Genomic DNA, 15,416 nt, shown 5'->3' on the forward strand with positions numbered 1-15,416 from the left:
CCTTTTCCATATGGAACACATCAGGGGCATCAGAATTTTGGGGACACTTTGACCTCATCTTTACCTTTGTAAATATCTTACTCCCCTTTTTTTCTTTTTCTCCTGATGTGCTCCACCTGTTAACACAAGGCAAATATTTTTCCTTAGGCAAGGAATATAAAGAAATGAGTCTGTTCAAGCTTTGTTTGATTTTTAATACATTCTCTAAAAAATGTTCATGTTTACCATTAGCCAATAACAATTTCAAACATACTACGGAATGTTCACCCTTCCATTCTGTTTTTCGAATACAATTTTTTGCCTAGACGTGGTAATGGGTTTATTAATCCTTCACTGGGTATACAAGAAAACTCTACATCATGGCTTTAACGAGAGTTTCTCAACCTTAGCATTATTGACATTTTGGGCCAGGTAATTCTCTGCCATGGGGGCTGTCTTGTACAGATATTTAGCAGCATCCTTGACCTGTCCTCATTAGATGCCAGCAGCACCAGCTGTGAAATCCAAAAATGTCTCCTGACATTGCCAAATGCCCCTTAGGGGGAAGTTCTTCCCCCCACGCTAGAAACACTGGCTTTAAGAAAATCATTAAAATATGAAAAGGAGATATTAAAGTAGATGCCAATTTGAAAGATTAAATAATTTCCCAAGTATTTCAATACTTGAAGAGTAGATCCTACACGTTGCCTATGTAATTGCCATTTCCCAGCCTTCCCTAATTACATGGTGGGCTGATTCATTGATCTCTGACCTGGCAGAATCCTCTCCCAGCCCCAGAAGAGATGTCAGTCACGTGAATCCCATTTCCCTTTGCCAATGGTTGGTCAAAGGATGGGAATCATGTTGCTCAGTTCTAGACAATGAGATGAAAAAGTGGGGGAAATATTTGGGAAGGCCTCAAGACTTTAAAAAATATTAATAAATAATAATAAATAAGATCCTGTCTAAGAAAAAGCCTCTCCTTTTCCCCCACTAGGATTTCTGCCTTTGAGTGGGACTGTATTTCTTGGAGCTTCCGCAGTCATCTCACAATCACAAGGAGCTAAACAAAAGGATGAAATGCCAATAGCTTGAGGGAGGTAGGGCAGAAAGAACAAAACGGCTTCAGTTCTCAACAACATCTTTGAACTGTTGAACCAGCCTTGGAATGTCCACCTCAGGCTGCTTGTTTGTAGAAATAATTGAACACTTTTATTACTTAGCTAAACCGATGATTGGCAAACTATAGTCTGTGGGTCACATTCAGGAAATAAGAATTGTTTTTACATTTTTAAAAGGTTGTTAAAAAATTTTTAAAAAGTAACCATATGTGTCCCACAAAACCTAAAATATTTTTACTATATGGTCCTGCACAGAGCAAGTTTGCCCATCTGCAACCTAAACCCCACTCGTGGCAGATGTCTTGTGATTTGCTACCCAAAGCATGCCTAACTAATAGAAGTACTGATGTCACCATTTTACAATTACAGAAACTGAAGCTGAGTCGGCCAATGGTAGGCTCAACTAGACAAGTCAAATACAAATTTGCCATTATTTCAGTTCATTGTAAAGTGAAGCCAAATTGAGGTATCACAATAGCATTAAACCTATTCTTTAGGGCTTCAAATAATATTTGCACTATAGGCTTGACGTTACAAATCAGAATAGACACAGCCTCTTGATGAAACTCAATGTATTCAATGAATACTTGCAAAGGGGGCCAGACTATCGTACTATCTGGAGCACCAAGGCATTTCTTGCATTAAGAAATCAAAGCTAGAGACTCCAAGGGGGAAAAGTCGTTACAGAAGAACACCAGAAACAAACTCACTGATATGACACATTACCTCTCCTACTTGCAGAAGCAGCTCTTGTACTTCCTCGTTGAATCACTCCGAGTGAATCCTCAGTGAAAAACAGTCAAAGCCTTCCTCCACTAACTCTAGCTCCCATGTTAATCTGAAGTCGGGCCAGCATGTTCTGTCACACCTTGGTAAAGGGTTTAAATAGTGGCAAAATCTTACGTACACTCAGAGCATCAGGTCCAGAAGAGGGTACACAAAGCTCATTGTGGACAGCCCACAACATGAGTGTTGTATAAAAGTTACAGTAAACACCTGCCAACACCTAACCATGGAGCTACAACAGAACACCAAGGGGTGGCAGGGCTGGGCTTTTCTCAGTTGATCCAACCAGCATTTCTTTGTCTTTGTATCCCAGTATCTGACACACAGCAGGTGGTCAGTAAGGAACAAGCACCCTCAGTCTACACGCAGTACTGGTTGTGCTTCAATGTTGGGTTGGTTTGCGGCAGAGCTTGACCATGTCAGGATCCAGATTCACACACGTCTCCCAAGGAGCACATTTTTCCACTGGCTCAATGACTGGAGATTTTTTCCATGTGCTCACATTGTTGGGCCCTGAAAAGACTGACCGGAGGACTGTTGGAGCTTTTTAGAAGAACCATCACTTTGACAGTGGGAACAGCTATGCTCCTTTCCGGCTTAGGACCTGGGGGTGTGGGTTCAAATGGTATGATTATCAGAAGAAGGCTGCCCTCCCTGGGCTGGGTGGGTGCCCAGGGCTGGCTTTGGTGGCATCCGGTGGCCAAATGACTCTGGTGGGAGAGGCCTTGACATCCAGAGTGGGCTCTTCACCGCTGTGTCGTCCCCAGGGATCTGCTTCCTGCCATCTGGTCTGGGTCAGCTTCCCCAGAGTTCCCGTCTGTGCTGTAGGTCCTGAGGACACCACAAGCTTTTCCTGAGAGACACCTGAAGTCACACGTTTATCTGCAGTGACTAGTAAAGAAACATCAGGGGTAAAGGTCTGCAAAAGAAAGGGGTCAGGCGGCACTATGGTGAAGGGGAGACAACCTGTCACTGGCTGTATGTGGGCTGCCCTGAGCAGGAACGTGAAGGAGTCATTCAGCCTATCCGTGCCGGTTAGACTGGTGTGTGGCTCGAGCAACAACAGTCCTTGGTCAACATCCTTCTGAGTGAACAGTCGTGTCTTCCATTGCGGTGCCCCGGGCCACTCTTCGTACAAGTCTGCCATGGACGGGGAGTTCTGTCACTTCAGATTTGGGATCACTGTTAGTCCTGTTAGCAAGCTCAGTAGCATCAAGGTCCTTTCTTCTCAGCTGATGGGCCACTCTGTTGGCAATTGTCAGATCTGACATAACCCGCAGTAAAGGCTGCACCCTGCTGCGCAGTGTTTGTCCTGATGTAAACAGCGAGAACCGTAGCTGGTCCTCTGAGGCAGTGAGGTATGTCATGTGGTAAGAGAGCTTTCCTGAATTCAGATCCTCCTGTCCAAAGCTGATGACCACCTGGTTTTCGACGAGCAGATACCCATGTTGGAGGGGCCGTGTTATCTTGTATGTGATTTGGGGGCTCCTCCCATTGGTCACTGCTGACAGGTGAGCACTGGTGATGGGAACGGTTGTCTGGCCTTGTGGGAGAAGTAGGTCAGTGAGGTTCACGAGGGTGATGGAGATGGGGATGACATCCAGGTGGAAGAGCTTGTAGAGTGGGCGGTGTTGGGAATCGGTCACACTGAAGTAAAACTCCGGAGAATGGGCTTCCATCTCGTATGAACCACACCTGAGAGTTATCAGTGTGGGCTTGTGTGAAATGCTGAACAGGTATGTGTGGACGGTGAGCCATTGCCAAAAAGCCATTATTAGGTTTACGGATGATCATATATCTGATCTCCTCTGGAGGACTGTCTGGATCTTCCACTTTTAGGTTTTCAGGTCCTAAAACCAACCTATTGCCCTGCAGAACTTTCAACCAAAGCCCTTTGTCCTTAATTCTTGTGCCTTGTCATTTATAGGAGTGATGGTGATATGAAACATCTCTTCAAGAAAGTCAGCCTCTGGCTTAGTGGTGGACTTGCTCTTTTGGTTGGGCCAAACGGCGAAGGTAAAATTGTCAGCTAGTGATTCAGAGTCATCGTGAAGGTATGTGATTCCAAGTTTATTAATTACATACTGAGAGAAACTGGGTTTGCTTTTGGTAATATTCCTCTCTCCAACCATAATAGTTCCACGGTGAGGAAGAGATGTAACTTGGAACCAAGTTTCATATGAAGAACACTGAGGTTTGGGCAATTTAAGTAAGAGGTTGGAAGCATCTGACTTAGATTGGCCGATGAGAACTTTGTCTCCTTCCTTGACAACAGCTCCTGTTAAAAACAAACGTAAAGACCAAAGTGACATCTCGTTAGAATTTTCAAATGACAGCTGTAAGACTTTTTCTCCCTCAGATTTGCCTGTCCTAGTGGATAATTCACAACACCTTGGTATCTGAATTAGCACTGCTACCCAAAGCATACGAAAAAAGTAAATTTTAAATACACACGCCCACACTGTTAAGTCAACATTTCACGTAAGAGAGTTTTAAAACCTTGAGATTCACTTATAACGTGTTCATCTCCTAACTTACCTACTACCGCACTTTCTCTTGCCATGGAAACAGGTGCAGCTTTCAATACCCCTTTCCTTTTAAGAACTTGCCCTATTTGTTATTTTCATTTTCCATCAACAGTTTTCAGTCGTGGGCATGGTGAAGTCCCCATTTGGAGGTACAAATAAGAATTTTGTAAGGCTAATTTGCCATCCTTCCCCACTACAACTATTGAGGCATATGAGAGGAGAGAGCAGAGGCCCAGAGAAAGAGCACACATAAAGAAATAACAAATTTTTATAGCCATATAAGTTTTATTTCAAAGGTGGATACATTGGCATTGACAATTAAAAAGGAAAAGATGTATTTCCAAATTGTCCCTACTTTAATAATTAGAGATAAGGTACTGACTATATCATGGTGGAATTACCTGTATTTGCGAGCAGACGACTCTGCCGACCAGGTTCATTAATTTCATATGAAATAGTTATAGGAAACTCCTCAGGGCCTAGAGCTGCGGGTGGGGAGGACACTGTGAACATGAAAGAGTCTTCTGCAGTCCAGCCTGTATTCTCCCGGTCTACATGCTGGTATAATACCAGCTGCTCACTGACCTGGCCAGATAGTAAGAAAAATCAGCCCCTGGTTTGAGGGATAATACGAGAATTAACGTATATCCTAATTGGAGGAGATACATGTCTTTTCAGGGTTTACTCTACCCCTCCTCAAACTACTGCACATTTCCATGCAAACTCAGGAACATTAAAAGTGTGCTAACTTATTGGTCAAACCTAAGTGATTCTATTACCAAAATGATCTACTTATCAGAGAAAGAAAAGTACATTGATTCTGAGACGACTAATGCCTAAGGTATTATATATTATAAAAAGTTTATAATGAACCTTCACTTCCATGTCAGCATCATAGCTACCAGCTCCCAACCAATCTTGCTTCACATGTACTCCTACCCACGTTTCTGCCCGCGAGATTATTTTGAAGCAAATCACAGACATCATGTCATTTCATCTGTAAATGCTCTAGGATTAGTAAAAGATGACTTTCTTCAAATATTCAGTTAGTGTAGTGTTCAAATATCTCTGGTGGTCTAGTACATGTCTTTTTTTTTTTTTTTTTAACATAGTTGCTTTGAGTCAGGATCCTAAATCCACACCTCACATTTGTTTGGTACTTCTCATTGGTTTCTTTTCATCTATAGGTTCCCTTTCTCTAATTTTTTTTCTTGTAATTTATTTGCTGAAGAACTTGGGTTGTTTGTCTTTTGAGTTTCCTACATTCTGGATTTTGCTGATTGCATCCATATGGTGTTGTTTGGCATGTTCCTCTGGTCCTTATATTTCCTATATACTACCGGTTAAATCTAGAGGCTTAATAAGAATCAGGTTCCATTTTTTGGTAAGAATGTTTTACACGTTGTATTGTATGTTTCCTCTTGCATTGCATCGCAAGGCAAAATACTGCTGGGCTGCTGCTTTTTAGGATGTGTTAAGATTGATAAGTGGCTTCAAGTGCTGCCAAATTGATCCAACTATCTTAAAGTTCCCCGTAAGCCTATCAACTAACAGTTTTACATACTCATTGATACAATTGCCTAAACTCATTATTTTTGCAGTGGCAAAACACTGATATTATTTATCTTATCATTCCTTCTTCATTCTTATCTGTAATTCTTCTATTTATAAAGAACTTTCTCTTATCAGCTATTTGGTTGCACAGTACATGCAGGAAAGACAGGATTAAGTGTTTGATTCTTTCCCTTTATATATCATTTTTCAGAAGATGAGTCCCCTGGCTCCAACCTCCAAACATTGTTCTCGTTGTTTAAGAATCATCAACTCATGAATTTTAATATATGATGTATTTCATTCCATTGCAAGTATTATTTTCATTGATTTTCAAACTGCCCCACCTGGCTTAAGATATTTTTCAAGATGTAATCCAAGTCCCTAATGCCTGTGGCCTATCAGTGTCCTTTTTATCTCATCAGATGGAGATGGGTTCTACCCAGTGTTGTGTTGTCCAGATACCATGTGGGCAGCCCTTCCCTCAACAGCAGTGATTGAATGTTCTAAAACTGCAACCACAGAAGGGAGGGCTAGAGAGAAAATATTCGACCCTTAATTCCTATAGGTCACATCTTTTTCTGACCTGCTATCTGTTATAATATCTGAACTTACAGGTAGGTTCTGCCGAAATACTTGAGTGTCCACGTCAAACGTGCCGAGGATAAATTATCACATAATTTAGAGAGAAGTTGAGTTTGTTTCATCAGCCAGTATCGGAAATATGGCCCTTCATATCCACAGGTTCCATATCCACAGAGTCAACCAACCACGGATCAAAAATATTTGGAAAAAAAATTCCATAAAGTTCCAAAAAGCAAAACTGGAATTTGCCACATGCTGGCAAGGACTTACATACCGTTTATATTGTATTAGGTGTTGTAAGTAATCTAGAAATGATTTAAAGTATACAGAAGGATGTGTGTAGGTTATATGCAAATACTATTCCAGTTTACATATGGGACTTCAGCATCCTCGGATATTGGTACCCATGGCGGTGGGGGAGGAGGGGGCGGTTGTCCTGGAGCAAATCCCCTGCAGATATGTAGCGATGACTGTACTGTATTAATTAACAGAGGTTTGGTGATGCATTGCTCTGACTCTCTGCTTGTTACAGTGGATGTACCTAGAACCAGAAAGGCTTTTGACTAGTGAGTTTCACGGAAGAAAAGATCTGAAAAGATCTATGTTCCCAGAGTGGCCAAAACTGTTGTTGAGGAGATTTTTTGTTTCTTATCCTATTCAAGGATAAAGCAAGGAAGTGCTGTCACTTGAGGATTTTAAGTGGAGAGAAGAATATATCATCTCTCAATATTTCCTAATAGAAAAAGCAAGGTTACTCGTGAGAAATTGGAGTTTCTCCAAAGATAGTAATTTCCGGTACTAACTAGTAACTTAATTCCCCAGAAGCTCCTGGGGAATAAGGTCAGTTTTATTTAGTAGATCTACCATTTCTATTCCTAGCTTAAGATTTATGACAAAAGATCAATCATAAATATATTCCTCCTCCTAGAAGCGGGTGACTGTGCCATGGATTTCAGACCAGAGGATGGTTCCTTAAAGGTTCCCATTATACTTAGGAGTCATAATATATGGTAAAAGAGATCCAGTTTCTTAATATTAAAAGTAACAGCATCTATTAACCAGGAGGGAAGGTTTTCTTGGATGCAGGTCATTCATGCTCATTGCTCCTTTGGTGTTAAGTGAAAATCAGCTTCCCTAAAAAAATATAACAAGTTATTAGAATAATCTAACGTCTTCTGATATCTACTGTAAGGAGAATGATTGTCCCAGGGAAAGAATGGTTCTCATAGATGGGAAGAGTGGTGATGAAGGTCAGAAATCTTCTGAAGGAAGTAACTGGGGAAGAGTCTTAAACATAGTTTTGTATTTCAGGAGCCTAGTGGAGGAGAGGTCTGTTTTAGGTTCTGTTTTTGAAAAGTCATTTTAAGAGTGAGGAATTGTGGAAAACAAAGTGACTTATTTCACATGGGAGAGTGTGAGAGAGAAATGAATTAGATTCACCTTGAGTGTCTGAGCTTTAAGACCAGATAGCAGGTAATTGAAAGTGCTGAGCTAGAAGTCAAAGGGAGTAAGGGCGCCTTTGGAATGTCAACTTGCCAGTCATCATGCCCTGAAAGAGGTTTGAGGTGAGTAGAGTCTCTAATGTTTAGAAAACAGATTTAACTTCACCAGCTTTAAGAGTCAGGTTTTATGGGTGTGTGTGTGTGTGTGTGTGTGTGTGTGTGTGTGTGTGTGTGTGTGTGTGTCTGTCTGTCTGTCTACTGGGAGAGGGCCAGGAAAGGGAAAATAATAAGACCAAGACTTTATGAGAAAAAAGTATAGGGTCAACCTGAGGAGAGAAGGTTCTCAGAGAAGATTAGGAATTATTTGTTACCTTAAATAGAAAGCAGCCTTAGGAACAACTTCCAACAGCTCTGCGTATTTCCACTGTGTTAAATATAGACAGATAAGCCACTTAGCAGAATACCTGGGCTCTGGGATTAAGGAGAGGGGAGAGGGGTGTTTTTATTTCCTATGGATTTAGATTAGCTCAGATATTTTCTCTTTTACAGAGTCTTTCTGGAATGTCATTAGCAATTCAATGGTGCAGAATTCCAATGTAGAAGGAAAAACAGAAAACTAGAAAAATCACCACTTGGCAACCAAGTAGTAATAAATGCCTCAGGCAAGAATCCTAAAATGGCTGCTAAAACTAGCGAGCTAAATTGTGATGAGAAACAGGACGTTTAGATAGTTCTAAAGTGTCTCCTCACAGATACTTATAGAATTCAAAGGGGAAAATACAACCTTCACGGTGGAGAAACCTAAAGGACAGCACTTGACCAACTGATGAAAGAAATCACCGTCAGTGACAGGGCAAAGAGAGCACCAGTGCCTCCTGACAGGAAGCTCTGGGAAGAACCCAGCCTCTCTCAGGGCTTTCCCGCCCCAAATGCATAACCTGAATTATGAGGAAACATCAGATAAAACCAAACTGAGAGGGCTTCCCTGGTGGCGCAGTGGTTGAGAGTCTGCCTGCCGATGCAGGGGACACGGGTTCGTGCCCCGGTCCGGGAGGATCCCACATGCCACGGAGCGGCTGGGCTTGTGAGCCATGGCCACTGAGCCTGCGCGTCCGGAAAAAAAAAAAAAAAAAACAAACCAAACTGAGAGACTTCCTACAAATAACTGGCCTGTTCTCTTCAGTAAATGGTAAGGTCACAAAAGTCAACACGACTGCGGAATGGATCCAGATTAAAGGAGACAAAAGGCTCTTGAGAACTAAATGCTCTGTTTTATGCTATGGGTTTTTCCTTTGCTATAGAGGACATTCACTGAAACAACTTGTGAAATTTGACTAAGGTCTATAGATTATAAAATAGCACTGTATCAGTGTTAATTTCATGCTGCTGAAAATTATACTGTGGATATATAGCAGAATGGCCCCTTGTTTTTAGGAACGATACAGAGCTAAATATGAATGTACTAAATATAGAGGTAAATAAATATAAATATATTACTAAATACAGTAGTAAGGGGGCATCATGTTTGCAACTGGCTCTCAAAATTTCAAGTTGTGTGTGTGTGTGTAGGGAGAATGATAAAGCTAAGTTAGATAAAAGGCAGTAAATGCTAAAATTTGGTGAATATGGATGAATAGTATAAGATAATTTTTTGTATTCTTTTGCGACTGTTCTGAGTCTGAAATTATTTCAAAATAAAAAGTTAAAATAATAATTTTAAAAAGTAAATCCCATGGTGCTTTACTATACCAACTTCAAGAATAGACCAATAGTCCCTTTTCTTTGATGACTCAGTACATGCAGAATGGGAGAAGGAAATGCCTTGGGCACTATTAAATCAAGAAGTGGTTATTGCCTATCCCAACATGGTCCACCCTTCACCACCTCCAGCTTGGTCCATTTCTCTAGGGCTTTAATGAGGCTGTATTCCTACCTGACTTATGAATGGGTGGATATGTGGTTCCAAGTCCTAGACCTTCTCTGAGTAGTGCTTTTACTAGAAGGGATAATATGATAACATCCCTTGGATCGTCCCTTGATTCCTACAGAACCACAAAGAAAAACATTTGTCTGAGGCTAAAGAGATGGCCAGGGACCCTATTGACTTTTGTGTGACGGGTCAAAGTTTACAGCTGAGAGGCTACTGAGATGCTCAGAGAAGTTGGGATTCCAGGTAATTCCGATGCTGAAAGCTCAGCCTCTCTGCACTGGTGCCGAAATGAATCTCAAAGAGTTTTGGGTGAAGCAGAAAAGAATAGCTTTACTGCTTTGCCAGGCAAAGGGGGCCCCAGAGGGCTCCTGCCCTCGAAAACTATGTGTCCTAACCGGGGAGGATTTGATGAAGAGTTTTATAGCAATAGTTCAAGGGTGGGGTTGCTGACAGGATTAGGGTGTGTGCAGGGCCTGTGATGCCTTAATCTTGTCTCCGGTGGTCTCTTCTCCTAATCTGGATGCGCTTCTCTGGTCCCTTTAATCTCGCCTCAGGTGGTTTCTTGGCTGCTTCTCCCCTGATTAGCAACTGTTCAAATCTGTCCTTTGGAACTCAGGGAAGGTCATGGAGGCTGGAGTCTTGCCTACAAGAAACAGGGGACAAAAAAGGCTTCCGTGCCCAGGGGCCCCAAGGGTCCTTCTCGGTTTCAATTCCTCTCCCTCCACTCAATGGCAGGGTTAGTTGGGAGCAGAGATGGGACCAGAACCCAGATCTTCAGGCTTGTAGATAAGAGCTCTTTCTTTAGCGCACATTACTGGGGCCATTTTGGCTCCAACTGCTTGAATTACTACCGTTCTTCCTCCAAGAAGGAAAAGGACATTCATTAATATAAAAATCTAAGTGTAGGAGTGTAGTAGAATTTGAACCTTGGATTGATCAGACGTAACGTCAAATACAAATGCTACCAACTGTCAGCTCTGTGGCTTTTATGCAAGTCATTTAATCTCACTGAGCCTCCATTTATGCACTAAAATATAGAATAATATCTCACTTGTAGATATGCATTTGACCTAATTGGTCTGTTGCCATATCAATGTTCAAAATGGCAGGCCTTGGGCATTTCTAGGTCTTTCAAGAAAGGATCTAAGTCCTCACTAAACAATTCCTTACAGTTGGAAAGCTATACTCATTTTTATAGTGAATCATGGCATGAGAATATTAAGCAATCAGAAAGTTCTAAAATATGCCTAATAAAATAAATATTTTCCCATAAAACAAAGGAATTTGTAGGCTGGAATCCTGGCACATAGTTCAGAAGCTTACTTACAGTTGCTTTGTAAATGATTTAGTTCACCATTCTACATTTGGCATTTCAATAAATATTTGTTTAATGAATAAATAAACTACTTGAAAAGTACTTTACAAAATTTAATTATAAAGTATACATTTACATCCTGAAGCAGTAGAAATAAGGCAATCCAAGACATTTCTTACCCATTTGTTTAACAAAAACACACTGACAATACCTAACTTTAATTGTGCTCTGCTAGGCACATTATGTAACTCGTTTTATTTAATTTTGTTTTAGGCAAGAATTGTTGTGTCCATTGACATATTTTTTAAAAACCTGAGGCTCAGAAAATTTAAATAATTCACTCTAGCCAATAGGTGCAAGAACCCAGTTTTTAGTCTAGTCCTGTGTGACTCCAGAGTTCATGCTTTTTCCACTGCACTTACCTATGTGTGGAAAGCTCAGTGAGACTGTGGTCAACCAGAAATTCACAAGACATGCTCTCCAACCCCACGGAGTCTAGTAATGGGGAAAGTCAGTTGGTAGGTATGACTAGGGCAGACAAAAGCTATTGTAGTCTGGCCTGTCTAGGACACAGTCACTATTGGCCAGAGCGTTTAAGGATTCAAAGAAATAGCTCCACATATAGTATCTATTACAAATGGCAAGTAAGGGAAGGTTGTATTCCAGTTCTTCACAACTGCCATTGTAGATCAGGTAGACGTTCTCATAGGACATTGAGGGAAAGAGGGTAGGAATGAGGGGAAAGGAGTTTCCACCTGGCTCCAGGCTGAGGACAATTCCTGTCTAAAAGTACATGTGGTCAGAACTGAGTGTTGGAGAATAAAATTGTCAAGCTTGGCCAAAACGCAGGGCTAGAAAGCTCTGGATTATATCTTCATTCCAGGGGTCTTTCTAAATATAGCCCCCCATAATCCTGATAAGAAAACCAGAACATGAGTCCTTTACACTGATCTATCCCAGAGCAGGGCCTAAAAGTCAATCACAGTTTTGAAATTCCCACTGGAGAAGAGAGTAACCAAATTATCCTAGGGTCAACTGGGTGAAAAGGGAGGGAGAAGGAGGGACACGCAGTCCACTCGCTTGATTCTCCACAACGTGATGGCTTTGCCAAAGGGCCAAGTCTCTAGCAGGACAATAATTGGCCAGAAGGAGCAAGGGAAAGAGAGCTGGCCAAAAAATCTCTATCTTGGGCAGATAATCATGGGGAAAGGAGACTACAGAAAGCCAAACAGTTCAAAAAGATAAAGTCTCTGAGGTTCCGTGTAGGTTAACCGAAAAGTCCTAAAGGCTAAGATTTGGAAAACAACAAGCTCCTGTGCTCCTGAACGATGAGCTCAGAGAAATGACTCCTTTCTACGTGCCCTTTCTTGTTTCCACCAGGACTGGGACCACCATGGTTGCAGAGAGCAGCCGGGACTGGAGAGTTCAAGGTTCCCAGAAGAGGTTAGAAGTCCGGGGCAGTCCAGCGTGCCACGGGTTAGAGGGTGCCCAGGTATCAGGCTAAACAAAATGGGACTGGGGTAAGTCCCAGGAATAATTCCCCTTAGTGAAAATGGATAGGAGAGGCATTTTAGGAAACTTAAGTTCCTAAATGATGATATCCGGAAATCTCCAGCTAGAAATGGGCAATTGAAAACCAGGTCCAAATAATTATCCATGCCCCTCCATACTGGGTCAGTCTCTGCATAAAAATATTAGAACAAAAAGCTTTTCAAGGAGCCTAGCAATATATCCATCTACAGCCCTACCTGGCAGAGAGGTCCAAATTCACATTTATATGAAAGTAGATATAGATTCTCATAGGTCTTATACCATTACAAGCATGGAGCTCTTTAAAAACTACCAAGTGAGATCATGTAAGAGGTGATTCATTATAAAAGAGTATGGGACACCTTGCTTTTGTTATATATAAATGTAGTAGGCTAAAAATGTCCACCAAAGATATCAGGTCTGAATCCCTTGAACCTGTGAATGTTACCTTACATGCCAAAGACTTTGCAGATGTGATTAAGTTAAGGTTGGTTCCTAAGATTGGAAGAGTGTCCTGGATTATCCAGGGGGGCCCTGACTGCAATCACATACATCCTTACAAGAGGGAGGCAGAGAGATACACGATACAGACAGAAAAGGAGAAGGCGACGTGACCATGGAGGCAGACATTGGCATGATGGGGCCACACACCAGGAGATGCTGGCAGCTACCAAAAGCTGGAAGAGGGAAGAAGGAGTTCTCCCCTAGAGCCTCCAGAGGGAGCATGGCCCTGCTGACACCTTGATTTCAGCCCAGTGAAATGGAGTTCCAACTTCTGGCCTCCAGAACTATGAGATAGTACATTTCTGCTATTTTAAGCCACCAAGTTTGTGGTCATTTATTACAGCAGCCTTAGGAAATTACTACAAGGAGCAAGGATAAACCACACTCACTGAAATGGGATTTGGTTCTATCTGCTTTTTCAAAGAAAGAGCCAACAGTTTAAGAGAAAGAAACATCGTTGGGTATTCAAAGCCATTGGACTAGGACACATCAGCCAATTTTGTTTGAACAATGAATAGGTGACTAAGTGACAGTGCAATACACTAATTTCTACACATGGAAAAATATGCTAGCACATAATTCAGTGAACCGTAAGGGCCAAAACAAAACTGCCAAAACAAAAACCTAGTGGAAAATGTTCAAAATGACTACTGAGTCTAGTTGCCATTGAGCTTGTCACTGAAGAGACCCCAAGAAAGCAGGGACGTGGGGCAGGAGTGATCACTAACACAAAGAAACTTATCCTTCTCTGTTCAGAAAAGTAAAGGGCCAAAGTTTAATGATCCCATTGCACTCTCCATTAAGTTGTAATAAATCAGCTTCTGTCCTATGGGAAATGTGTTTGCAATTTCTTAAAATGTACGTGTTGTCTTCAGAATCTAGAAGAGGGGGTAATTAGACAAAATTCATAACCCAGAATCGATTATATTATTTTCTAAATGTGACCCTGGAAACCTATATCTGTGTTGCAGCAGCAGGCAGAGACGAAGATGGATGGTCTACCCACAACAGCACAATGGCTAAAATGCAATTACTGGCTTTATGGAAAAGCAAAATGGCCAGGCGTCATAAACCTCAAAACCAGAACACTTTGCTTTTTAATGATTCTATATTATCTAAACAAGTGCTGGAATAAAAATCACTCAATTAGCCTTGTGCTCTACAAGGAAGAGATTAGTGCTTCAGAGAATTCAATGTATGTGCTTTGTTCATACATTCTTTGAAATGAACAATAATTTCTCTACGTTTGTAAAAAGATTTCATTTTAAAATTTGATGATTCACCTTCTCTGTGTATTTGTATGTTTAATTCTTCAGGATATAAGATTTTCAGCACAAGTTTTTGTGGTTTAGCTTTTTCCCTTTTAGGCAGATGTAATATTATGGTGAAAAACAAGATGTTACATGTTTATCTTGGTAGGTTGATATGGTATGGTTTGAAAATCATGAATTTATTCCAGGATAAGAAAGTATTTTGAGCTATAACATAACAAATGTTTTCCCCACAATTACTTTGCTAAAGGATGATATTAAGCATAATGGAGAACATCTAGTTTTCTTTCACAAGCTATATCCAGAGCCACTGATTAAAATGGTCATTTTTGACAGAAACAGACTCATAGGCATAGAGAAAAGACTTGTGGTTGCCAAGGGGAAGTGGGGGAGGGAGAAGGATGGACTGGGAGTTTGGGGTTGGTAGATGCAAACTATTACATTTAGAACAGATAAACAACAAGATTCTAATGTATAGCACAGGGAACTATATTGAATATTCTGTGATAAATCATAATGGAAAAGAATATAAAAAAGAATGTATATATGTGTACAACTGAGTCACTTTGCTGTACAGCAGAGATTGGTGCAACACTGTAAATCAACTATACTTCAATAAGAAAAATAATTATGATTAAATATGAAAACAGCTAGAGCGAAAAAAACAAAAAAATGGTCATTTTTGTTTATCCATCAAAACAAAAAAGGGTATAGGTTTTATGCGCAAATGATATGGTGTTCTTGCCTCCCCCAGCTGAGGGTGGTAGAGAGCTGGAAAGAATTTAGTCCTTTAAGGTAAAGGTATGAAAGAGGACTCAACCATCAGGTGCCTAAAGCACTCTCCCCGCTGGACACTTAGCACGTTATGGGCTGG

General features: G+C 41.1%; 1 protein-coding gene across 1 annotated transcript in view; it reads right to left on the bottom strand.

The window, feature by feature from the left end:
- Positions 1 to 2,245: 2,245 nt before the first annotated feature.
- The window catches only part of LOC309821318 (chondroitin sulfate proteoglycan 4-like), a gene marked incomplete at both ends in the record, with an annotated part of 63,368 nt that continues 50,197 nt past the window's right edge, over positions 2,246 to 15,416 (bottom strand). The window contains 8 exon segments of the mRNA XM_082652524.1: positions 2,246 to 2,289; positions 2,292 to 2,373; positions 2,375 to 2,556; positions 2,559 to 2,980; positions 2,982 to 3,545; positions 3,547 to 3,772; positions 3,775 to 4,164; positions 4,816 to 4,999. Coding sequence (XP_082508650.1) covers positions 2,246 to 2,289; positions 2,292 to 2,373; positions 2,375 to 2,556; positions 2,559 to 2,980; positions 2,982 to 3,545; positions 3,547 to 3,772; positions 3,775 to 4,164; positions 4,816 to 4,999 — 2,094 coding nt within the window.

The sequence above is a fragment of the Grampus griseus genome, assembly GCF_964374135.1.
Source record: "Grampus griseus genome assembly, chromosome: 3".
Classification (NCBI taxonomy): Eukaryota; Metazoa; Chordata; class Mammalia; order Artiodactyla; family Delphinidae; genus Grampus; species Grampus griseus.